We start from the raw sequence: 12,514 nt of genomic DNA, 5'->3' as shown, positions 1-12,514 counted from the left end.
CCTTTGCCGTTCGCGGGCAAGTGCTCTACCATCTGAGCTACCCAAACACGACTCACGCTTCGTCCTCACAGCTTTACTTCCACTAGTACCTAGTCTCCTACCTTCCAAACTTTACAGAAACTCCCCTGCGAACCTTGCAAAACTAGCACTCCCGGAAGAAAGGTTCGCAGAAGAGCAGCTGTGAAGTTTGGAGTACGGGGCGTGAGTCGTGCTTGGGTAGCTCAGATGGTAGAACACTTGCCCGCGAAAGGTAAAAAAATGGTTCAAACGCCTCTGAGCACTATGGGACTCAACAGTTGAGGTCATCAGTCCCCTAGAACTTAGAACTACTTAAACTTAATTAACCTAAGGGCGACACACACATCCACGCTCGAGGCAGGATTCGAACCTGCGACCGTAGCAGTCCCGCGGTTCCAGACTGATGCGCCTAGAACCGCTCAGCCGGCGAAAGGCAAAGGTCCCGAGTTCGAGTCTCGGCCCGCGCACACAGTTTTAATCTGTCAAGAAGTTTCAGCTTTCTATTTCAGTCAGTCAGAGATATCTGTATCATCTATTTGCTGCTTTATTTTCTGCCATTTAGGTTTCCTTACGTCAATCAGTAAAAACAGAAACCTTATTGAATCACTTTATTGTCCTTGCCTCCGTCTGCCTGTCAGTCATCCCGACTGTTCAGACCCTTTTTACCCACGAACGTGCAGATTTTTCCAGTTAAAATTTATGTCATACGCTGTTGGCGATGTAAAAGATCTAAGTTTCTACGTCCCTCCAATCAAGAGAGATAATCATTTATGTCACATATTTTGATACTGAAAACTTATTCATCAAAATCGCTAGGGTACTTCCCCTTGCGCTATAGCCATGAAATTTCGCAAGAACCAAGGCTTTAAGCACAAGCAAAGGAAAAGGTCCTAACATTGTTAATTTGAAACTATTTGTTTTTCACGATATAGGACTGCCTTTCTGTCCGTCTGTTAAGACACCTTCTATTCAGGGAAGAGTTGACGTACTGAATGAAATTTATGTTATATTCTACTGCCTGTGGTCCCATAGCGGTGTAAAGAACATTAAGATTCGAAATAAATGGAGCCGACTGATACGGTCATCTACTACATGTACTTTGCTTCTCGACAACTCAGCCATTAAAACCTAGAGGGTGCTTCCTGTTGAGCTAGAATGATGAAATGTGGCAAGAGACAAGAATTTCCAGTGCAAGCAAGAAAATCCGAAAATTGTTAATTTGTAATTATATCACGCGATAAAATTTATTCGTCCAGTTTTAAGACTAGCCGTTAATTAACGCCTCTTTTTTTCTGAGGAACGGGCACACGTTTCTTCAAGATGAAACCTATGTCACACACTAAAAGCTAGGTCCTTCTGCAGTGCAAAAAAATTAAGCTTCGACGTCAATACAAACAAAAGATAAAGCAATATATATCTGTCATTTTATGTCTTGTCAGTATGGGTCTTGATAAGAGGCAAAAATCGTCTAAATTCACGTTTCCCGGGATGGATGAGCTGGTGTCCAAAATTAAAGCAACAAACCGCTATTCCCTCTTCCTGTATCTAATTCACATTATAATCATACAAACTGTCAACAGATGACAGTAGGATCGTGTACTGTACGGAAGAAGACATTCCGGTCAACAGACAAACACGCCAGTGACGACGTCAGAGCACCTGTCAAACGGGATACTGTTTTACGGGTAGTCCCAGATCCACAGTCGCTGTGTACATGGTCGCAGACGGTGCAGTGGGGCACAGAGAAGGCGCCTGCCGGATTCTCTGCAGTGCAGCGCCATAGGAAGCGTGGAAGCAGTACAGTCGGAAAATTATGTGGTCCGATGGCTTAGTGTGAATCGTTCTGTTGTTTCCCGGATGTGGCGACGGTTTATAGAGACCGAAACTGTACCCCAAAAACCAGGGCAGGACTGACCGCCTGTGGCATCAGAAAGAAGAGGCCCTTTTTTCTGTAAGGATACAAAGGTACCTCCTTAGTACTGCACGGCAACTGGCATCCGACGTCGCAGAATCACTGGACGTGTTGTATCGAGACGAACGGTATACATAATGCCTTAAAAGAGTGGCCTTTGTTGTCAGAGACTTGCCATATGTGTACCTCTGAAGCGTCTTCATTGAAGGAAAGGTCTCGGGTTGAGTCTGCAACAGGCAACCTGGACGGTGGAAGAGTAGTCCAATGTCCTTCTCACAGATGAGTCACGAATCGGTTTGGTGAGTGATTTTGAACGGATTAACCTCTGGAGTGACCGTGGAACACGATATCTTGACCAAAATATTGTGGGAAGAGACCGATGTCGGTGAGGATCCATAACGGTGTGGGCAGGAATTATGGTGATCAAACGAACAGATTGTACGGGTGAATCGGCAAGGTTTAACCACTATTAGGTATCGTGACAAGATCTTTGGACCTCATGTACCGTTTTTGGGAGGAATTGTGGTCCCAGGCTTCATACTGATGCCCAATAATGCTGGCCTGTTTGCGCTTCTAATTTGTATCACATAGAGCATGTGTGGCATGACCTATGGAGACGAATTGCATCACGTCAGCATTCAGCAACTATCACTTAAGACATGCGATCAACTCTGCAGGAAGAGTGGGCGTTATTGCCTGAACGCGAAATTGATGACACGACTGCATTGGTGCCAGAGGTGATCAAAACCCTTACTGACCACAGTACTAAGTTGTCAGAATGTGTGTGCAAATCCGTTAAGTTGAAAAAAAAAAACAACTAAAAACTTTTTTGTCTATCGTTATGCACGTTGCAGATGTTTACGTTCTGTATTCTTTACGTTGCGTGTACAATACAATCACCTATTTATACTGTTTCGGAGCTGAATATATGCAGCCTTTTTCGTTTGTTGCTTTAATTTTGGACAACAGTGTACATAAGTTTGTACAGAATCCTCGGTGCACGAGTCCTACTCCCACAAATTTTTTATACATATCCTTCTGCTCCTCAGTTAGATTTTTATATATCGTGTAGTTTTGAAGGATCTATACTGCTCCTTGTCGTTTTGCGTTTAGACTTGTATTTTATAACCAATCAATTAAGGTTAGAGTCTACATCTGCCCCTCTAAATGTTTTGCATATTGAAAGTTGTTTAGAAAATCACTGCCTTATCATAAAATAACACAACTGAAACCTGTTGCTCTCTCTAGGCCTTCGCCGTTATTCAGTCCTATTTCATGATTTTATATCAACCGTTAGCAACGATTAAATCGTGTTCTACACATAATTCTACCAGTCAGGTCGCTATTTCACATCTCTGCTCTCCCACAATTTTTCTTTTCCCTCTTTTTCGTGCTAAACAGTTAAAGCGTCACATCGGTTTGATTTTCATCCCTCTTAACGACTTAAAAAATTCTTTTATTCCTCCAATATTCTATCGGTTTTTTCATCTGCAGAAATAGTGAGCATATATACCTTTTACTACAGTTGTAGGTGTTGGATTTTTTGTCTCCTGTAATCCGATGTCACTGCCTGATGTACCAGCAGCTGAAGCGTTCAGGCAGTACGCCAGAGACTGCAGGAAGCTCGCACGTCACGAAGCGTATCATGAAATGATTCCGTAGCGAATATCTATCAACGCTGCAAAAATCAGGGCAATCATACTCACTGAACGCTAAAACCAAACATTACACCCCAGCCAGCTCATTGGAGCAGTGACAGAGCGAACACCCACACCGACGTCAAAAAACAAGACTGTCTTTGCTTTCATTGTATTTCACCTATAATTAACATATTCTCTCAGAATATTTGCTTATTTGTTGGGTTGTTGTTGTTGTTGTCTTCAGTCCTGAGACTGGTTTGATGCAGCTCTCCATGCTACTCTATCCTGTGCAAGCTGCTTCATCTCCCAGTACCTACTGCAACCTACATCCTTCTGAATCTGCTTAGTGTACTCATCTCTCGGTCTCCCTCTACGATTTTTACCCTCCACGCTGCCCTCCAATGCTAAATTTGTGATCCCTTGATGCCTCAAAACATGTCCTACCAACCGATCCCTTCTTCTAGTCAAGTTGTGCCACAAACTTCTCTTCTCCCCAATCCTATTCAATACCTTCTCATTAGTTACGTGATCTATCCACCTTATCTTCAGTATTCTTCTGTAGAACCACATTTCGAAAGCTTCTATTCTCTTCTTGTCCAAACTAGTTATCGTCCATGTTTCACTTCCATACATGGCTACACTCCAAACAAATACTTTCAGAAACGACTTCCTGATCCATAAATCTATATTCGATGTTAACAAATTTCTCTTCTTCAGAAACGCTTTCCTTGCCATTGCCAGTCTACATTTTATATCCTCTCTACTTCGACCATCATCAGTTATTTTACTTCCTAAATAGCAAAACTCCTTTACTACTTTAAGTGTCTCATTTCCTACTCTAATTCCCTCAGCATCACCCGATTTAATTTGACTGCATTCCATTATCCTCGTTTTGCTTTTGTTAATGTTCATCTTATATCCTCCTTTCAAGACACTGTCCATTCCGTTCAACTGCTCTTCCAAGTCCTTTGCCGTCTCTGACAGAATTACAATGTCATCGGCGAACCTCAAAGTTTTTACTTCGTCTCCATGAATTTTAATACCTATCCCGAATTTTTCTTTTGTTTCCTTTACTGCTTGCTCAATATACAGATTGAATAACATCGGGGAGAGGCTACAACCCTGTCTCACTCCTTTCCCAACCACTGCTTCCCTTTCATGCCCCTCGACTCTTATGACTGCCATCTGGTTTCTGTACAAATTATAAATAGCCTTTCGCTCCCTGTATTTTACCCCTGCCACCTTTAGAATTTGAAAAAGAGTATTCCAGTCAACATTGTCAAAAGCTTTCTCTAAGTCTACAAATGCTAGAAACGTAGGTTTGCCCTTCCTTAATCTTTCTTCTAAGATAAGTCGTAAGGTCAGTATTGCCTCACGTGTTCCAACATTTCGACGGAATCCAAACTGATCCTCCCCGAGGTCTGCATCTACCAGTTTTTCCATTCGTCTGTAAAGAATTCGCGTTAGTATTTTGCAGCCGTGGCTTGTTAAACTGATAGTTCGGTAATTTTCACATCTGTCAGCACCTGCTTTCTTTGGGATTGGAATTATTATATTCTTCTTGAAGTCTGAGGGTATTTCGCCTGTCTCATACATCTTGCTCACCAGCTGGTAGAGTTTTGTCAGGGCTGGTTGTCCCAAGGCCGTCAGTAGTTCTAATGGAATGTTGTCTACTCCGGGGCCCTTGTTTCGACTCAGGTCTTTCAGTGCTCTGTCAAACTCTTCACGCAGTATCGTATCTCCCATTTCGTCTTCATCTACATCTTCTTCTATTTCCATAATATTGTCCTCAAGTACATCGCCCTTGTATAAACCTTCTATATACTCCTTCCACCTTTCTGCCTTCCCTTCTTTGCTTAGAACTGGGATGCCATCTGAGCTCTTGATATTCATACACTTGGTTCTCTTCTCTCCAAAGGTCTCTTTAATTTTCCTGTAGGCAGTATCTATCTTACCCCTAGTGAGATAAGCTTCTACATCGTTACATTTGTCCTCTAGCCATCCCTGTTTAGCCATTTTGCACTTCCTGTCGATCTCATTTTTGAGACGTTTGTTTTCCTTTTTGCCTGCTTCATTTACTGCATTTTTATATTTTCTCCTTTGATCAATTAAATTCAATATTTCTTCTGTTACCCAAGGATTTCTAGCAGCCCTCGTCTTAGTACCTACTTTATCCTCTGCTGCCTTCACTACTACATCCCTCAGAGCTACCCATTCTTCTTCTACTGTATTTCTTTCCCCTATTCCTGTCAATTGTTCCCTTATGCTCTCCCTGAAAGTCTGTACAACCTCTGGTTCTTTCAGTTTATCCAGGTCCCATCTCCTTAATTTCCCACATTTTTGCAGTTTCTTCAGTTTTAATCTACAGGTCATAACCAATAGATTGTGGTCAGAGTCCACATCTGCCCCTCGAAATGTCTTACAACTTAAAACCTGGTTCCTAAATCTCTGTCTTACCATTATATAATCTATCTGATACCTTTTAGTATCTCCAGGGTTCTTCCACGTATACAACCTTCTTTCATGATTCTTAAACCAAGTGTTAGCTATGATTAAGTTGTGCTCTGTGCAAAATTCTACTAGGCGGCTTCCTCTTTCATTTCTTAGCCCCAATCCATATTCACCTACTATGTTTCCTTCTCTCCCTTTTCCTACACTCGAATTCCAGTCACCCATTACTATTAAATTTTCGTCTCCCTTCACTATCTGAATAATTTCTTTTATTTCATCGTACATTTATTCAATTTCTTCATCATCTGCAGAGCTAGTTGGCATATAAACTATTAATGTTGCAAGGCCAGATCAGTCAATTATCCAGACTGTTGCTCCTGCAACTACTGAAAAGGCTGCTGCCCCTCTTCAGGAACCACACGTTTGTCTGGCCTCTCAACAGATACCCCTCCGTTGTGGTTGCACCTACGGTACGGCCATCTGTATCGCTGAGGCACGCAAGCCTCCCCACCAACGGCAAGGTCCATGGTTCATGGGGAGGGGGGGGGGATTTGTTGGGTAAATACATAAATTCTTTGGATTTACCACCCCTAGAGCAAGCTACAAATAACTGACTGTAAGAAAAGCATGATTGTTTTAAATTAATACCACACCTCCTCAGTGAAATTGCCAAACTATCGAACTCAAAAGGCATGTCGGTACGTACGAGCGTAATGCTCTGAATAATGCAGTTTTACCTTTATCTTTTCGCAAGATTATTTTTTGCTAAAATTATATCATTTCATATCTGCTAACGACCGTTTATTGTTTACAATTCCTAAGTTATTACTATTATGATTATTATTATTATTATTATTATTATTATTATTATTATCAACTACTTCGTTTCTTACTGCTAAAATCGCACTATCAGACAAATAAATTGAGTAACTTTAAACAATGTTCTGAAACTTTACAGTTATTTCGTCTATTTATAATGATATATAAATCGTTTGTAAGTTCAATTTGGCTGGTTGCGCAATCAGTGGTGCACCTTCTCTAATTTGTAGATGTTTTTTACAAAATTTCTCTTTCTTCGTCACTGTAAAATTAAAGTCTCACACTTATCTTTCCTCATTCGAGACGAAAGGAATTTATTTTATATGTCCAGAACGTATAAGTAATGCACATCCCATTAATTCCGGATTACCTCGTAGATGTAGCACATTCTCGAATCTCCTGGAAGATTCTATAACATTTTGGAACATTCAGAAACATTCTCCAACAGCCTCTAACTCTACAGAAGCAACATTCAGCCCAGTCTCGGCCACCTCAGCTCTCGGTTCCTAACTGCTTCATCGTCTTCCCGTAAGGAGTACATTGCTTCGATGACCTCTTTTGACATCCATATCTTCGAACGTAATCTCTAAAGTTCCTAATCTAACCTTCTTAATGTGTTGGGGATGGAAGGCTACTGTACCATATAGCCCCCAATGGACTGCTAGATTGTGTGGTGAATCTATAGTGGCGCACACTTATTATGTGTTTGCGAACAAGAGCCTTCTTGGGACTCCTATCTTTACAACGTCGCAGGTTCGAATCTTGCCTCGGGCATGGATGTGTGTGAAGTCCTTAGTTTAGTTGGGTTTAAGTAGTTCAAAGTTCTAGGGGACTGATGACCTTAGAAGTTAAGTCCCATAGTGCTCAGAGCCAACTGAACCATTTTTCTTTTTAGCCATTAAAATTCGTTACACCACGAAGATGACGTGCTACAGACGCGAAATTTAACCGACAGCAAGAAAATGCTGTGATATGCAAATGATTATCTTTTCAGAGCATTGGTAGCGACACCTACAACGTGTTGACATAAAGAAAGTTTTCCACCGATTTCTCATAAACAAACAGCAGTTGATCGGCGTTGTCTGGTGAAACGTTGCTTTGATGCCCCGTGCAAGGAGGAGAAATGCGTACCATCTCGTTTCCGACTTTGATAATGGTCGGATTGTAGCCTGTCACGATTGCGGTTTATCCTATCGCGATATTGCTGCTCGCGTTGGTCCAGATCGAATGTCTATTAGCAGAATATGGAATCGGTGGGTTCAGGTGGGTAATACGGAACGCCGTGATGGATCCCAACGGCCTCTTATCACTAACAGTCGATATGAAAGGCATCTTATCCGCATCGCTGTAACGGATCGTGCAGCCACGTCTCGATCCCTGAGTCAATAGATGGGGACGTTTCCAAGACAACAACCATCTGCACGAACAGTTCGACGACGTTTGCACCAGCATGGACTATCAGCTCGGAGACCATGGCTGCGGTTACCCTTGACGCTGCATCACAGACAGGAGCGCCTGCGATGGTGTACTCAACAAAGAACCTGGATGCGCGAATGGCAAAACTTTGCTTTTTCGGATGAATCCACGTTGTGTTTACAGCATCATGATGGTGCCATACGTGAATGGCGACATCGCGGAGAACACACATTGAAGCGTGTTTTCGTAATCGCCATACTGGCGTATCACCCGGCGAGATAGAATGGGCTGCTATTGGTTACACGTCTCGGTCACTTCATGTGCGCATTGACGGCACTTTGAACCGTGGACGCCGCGCGGGATTAGCCGAGCGGTCTAAGACGCTGCAGTCACGGACTGTGTGGCTGGTCCCTGCGGTGTTTCGAGTCCTTCCTCTGGCGTGGGTGGGTGTCCTTAGGGTAATTTAGGTTAAGTAGTGTGTAAGCTTAGCGACTGATAATCTTAGCAGTTAAGTTCCGTAACAGTGGAGGTTACATTTCAGATGTGTTACGACCCGTGGCTCTACCCTTCATCCGATCTTTTTGAAACCCTACATTTCAGCAGGATAATGCAAGACCTCAAGTTGCAGGACCTATACGGGCCTTTCCGGATACAGAAAATATTCGACTGCTGCCCTGGCCGGCACATTCTCCAGATCTCTCACCAATTGAAAACGTCTGGTCAATGGTGGGTGATCAACTGGCTCGTCACAATACACCAGTCATTATTCTTAATGAACTGTGATATCGGTGTTAAAGCTGCATGGGCACCTGTACTTGTACACGCCATTCAGGCTCTGACTCAATGCCCAGGCGTATCAAGGCCGTTGTTACTTCCAGAGGTGGTTGTTCTGGGTACTAATTTCTCAGGTTGTGTGCATCCAAATTGCGGGAAAATGTAATCACATGTCAGTTCTAGTATAATGTATTCGTCCAATGAATACCCGTTTATCATCTGCATTTCTGCTTGTTGTAACAATTTTAATGGCCAATAGTGTAGAACTACTTAAACCTAACAAACCTAAGGGCATCACACACATCCATGCCCGAGGCGGGATTAGAACCTGCGGCCGCAGCAACAGTGCGGTTCCAGATTGAAGTGCCTAGAACCGCTCGGACACAGCGGCCGGCAAATCTTTGGAGACAGATTAATTACGGAAGGTGTCTAGCCCCCGCAGTCACAAGATCCGTCTCTGCCCGACTATCTCCTTTGGGACTAGTGTAAAACATTTGTGTGTTAAAATAATCCAGATTCATACGATGATTTGAAGGCAGCGATAATTGATTATGTGCCTCCCATTACATGTGAAACATTGGTAAAGGTGTACAGCGATATGAGTGTGTTGCTAACCTTAGCTGTGAGACACGTACAAACTTAGTGGACGCCCTGTGTAAACACACTGTAAATTTCATCGTAGAGAGTATGAAGTATAATAGATACACAAATGATAATATGCTGTCATAGATAATAATGTATTTCGCTCAATGTCATGAACATGCCTATCAGGCAGCCCACTTACTTTTTGTTGCGCAACTATTGCTTTTAGTACTTTTTTATGGCACCCGTATCTGACAGCATTTCATTCTTCATAGAGGATTACTAACTTGAGCTCTGTTCCACAGATGCAGATGTACGCTTTCAACGCGGAGCTGTACAAGAACATGTCGGAAGCACAGCACAAGTCCCAAGGGATCGTCGGCGTCGCCATTATGATGCAGGTTTGTCGGGCATTTCTGGGCTTTGTTGTAGTATTAAGGATGACTAAGACCCATTCTAAGACTTGAAGACTTCCTTTACATATCAGTCTTTTCTCTGTCTTGATTGTTCAAGAGTATAAATCACACATCTCAGCCTCTGCTCTTACTTTCTGATTAAGTACTGTGTCTATCGAAATAATCAGCAACAATTTACATAAAAAAATTAATTTCTTAATTTCTTTACCGGTTTCCAGCATTTAGTGGCCTTCTTCAGAGGAGTATAACTAACGAATTATTTGTGAGTGTCAGTAATGAGATGCCCGCAGCATATTGCTCTTGGCATGTAGTTCACAGTACCTGCATAAAAAAATGAGATTAAGGGGTCAAACAACATGTGCCGACAACATGCCATTTCTGGCTTTGTCCTAACTGTCCTGGTGAAGTGTAATATTTCGAGTTGCCTGAATAGGTGTAAACTGAAAAAGTAGTAATGTAGACTGCATATTGCCTTCAAAGACCCTGCAGGCGGAAAAGTCAGACATTAGTCAGCTAAGGAGCTCGGTAACGTAGGCTGAGTCTCACAAGTATGTGGCTGTCACTGTAGAGTAAGAACAAGTTGGCCTCTGTCAGCGCTCGAAACGCCAATGACGGCAGTTGGATGTATGTGTTCAGTGTCAGGGTTTGCGTTTGCAAGATAAATGAAGGTCACGAAGTGCCATGCATGCTAATAGTGTAGCTCTCAGCAGACGGCGCTGGCTGGTGCACACTCATCTCAGTTCTCGAGCGTTACAATCTTGTATCCAGAGAAAGCAACGATTCAGAAATTAAATCATTCAGACACTTGTCACACAGTGGTAAGGAAGTGAATGCGACAGCTCGTAAGCACAGCAGCAACAGATATCAAAAAGGGTTCAAATGGCGCTGAGCACTATGGGACTTAACATCTGAGGCCATCAGTCCCCTAGAACTTAGAACTACTGAAACCTAACTAACCTAAGGACATCACACACATCTATGCCCTAGGCTGGATTCGAACCTGCGACCGTAGCGGTCCCGCGGTTCCAGACTGAAGCGCCTAGAAACGCTCGGCCACACCAGCCGGCTCAACAGATATCGTAGCAGTAAACCACTTGTTAAGTGTGTGTTCTGTGATGTGAAATATTCTGATCTCTTAATCATGATCCCTGTATCATTTGGATATTTACGAAAAAGTAACCAAACTGCAAACACAGCATCTACTTATAGATGCGCACTGGCAGATAAATAAGCATAGCTTTGTATTTCAGCATCAAATATTGGGTAAGAACTCATCAACTCATTCGAAAATTGATCCAGTCTGTATACGTTTAGCGCACAGCCAGAAACAGTGCCATCAGCATGATTGGTCGTATAGGTAATTACTCAATCTATATCCGTAAATAATCATTATTCAAATATTTCATAAAACTGTTTCAAAAGCGCAGTCTGCCCAGACTATTGCAAATGCGGAAGTCTTGCGATCGTAGAACAGTGACCAAAATTAAATCAACAATCGAAAATTTTGCAAGATTGCGTTTATTTCTCAACAAAACACTACCAGCAGGTGATAGTGAAGTAGATACAATGAAAAGAATGCAGAACGTAAACTACTGCAACATGCATAAAGGTAGAAAAAAACTGTCTCCGTTTTCTCCAAGTTAACGGATTTACACATACTTTCTGACAACTGGTTAATGCGCTCAGCACAGATTGTGACCACCTCTGTCAGCAATACAGGCCTGACGACCCCATTGCATGCTGTGAATGATGTCATCAGTCTCATGTTGAGGCTATAACTCCCATTCTTCCTGGAGAACTGCTCGCGAGTCTTGGAGAGTGGTTGGTGGATGCTGACATGATGAAACTCGTGTCCCTAGGGAATGCCAGACATGCTCTATGGGATCCAATTCGGGAGAGTGAATAGGCTACACCATGCGCGCAAATTCTTCTGCTTATCAATTAATTTTCCTCTATGAGGTCGAGCGTTAGCGTCGTTTAATACGAAATCTGGGTGCACAGCACATCACAACAACCCCGTTTGAGGTCCCAAGATCTCATGACGATACCTGAAAGCAGTTAAACCTTTCCGACACCACCGTACAATTTCATGTAAAGATTTCCGAGTGGTCAACATAACCGCTTCTCACACCATAAGGGGCCCTCCTCGATATCGGCCGTTTTCCACAATGTTTGGGTCCCGAGATCGTATCCATGTCCCCTTCAAATACGGATAGGTAGTGAACCGTTCTTCAGACCAAAACGGTACTCATCTGTGAAATGAACAGTAGCCCACTGTTCGACTGTCCCGGTCACATGTGGACGGCTCGACACCGGACGTTCCCTTCTTTGAAGTGTCAGAGGTACACATACAGCAGGTCTCCGACAATAAGGACAACTCTGCTGGAGCCTTCTGTACGCCGTTTGGCTTCATATAACACGTTAAGTGGATGCTGCCGGGTCAGATGCCACTCAGCGTACAGTACTAGGAAGGTGGTGTCGTGCCC

General features: G+C 42.9%; 1 protein-coding gene across 1 annotated transcript in view; it reads left to right on the top strand.

Moving 5' to 3' along the window:
- LOC126281441 (carbonic anhydrase-related protein 10-like) overlaps positions 1-12,514 on the top strand; it is a 421,827-nt gene that overhangs the window by 249,807 nt on the left and 159,506 nt on the right. The window contains exon 5 of the mRNA XM_049980412.1: positions 9,918-10,013. Within this exon, the coding sequence (XP_049836369.1) occupies positions 9,918-10,013 (96 nt within the window). The remainder of the gene's footprint in view (positions 1-9,917; positions 10,014-12,514) is intronic.

The sequence above is a fragment of the Schistocerca gregaria genome, chromosome 7 (assembly GCF_023897955.1).
Source record: "Schistocerca gregaria isolate iqSchGreg1 chromosome 7, iqSchGreg1.2, whole genome shotgun sequence".
In the NCBI taxonomy this organism is placed as follows: Eukaryota; Metazoa; Arthropoda; class Insecta; order Orthoptera; family Acrididae; genus Schistocerca; species Schistocerca gregaria.
The sequence above is the reverse complement of the archived record's forward strand: the minus strand, read 5'-3'. Positions and strand labels throughout refer to the sequence as shown.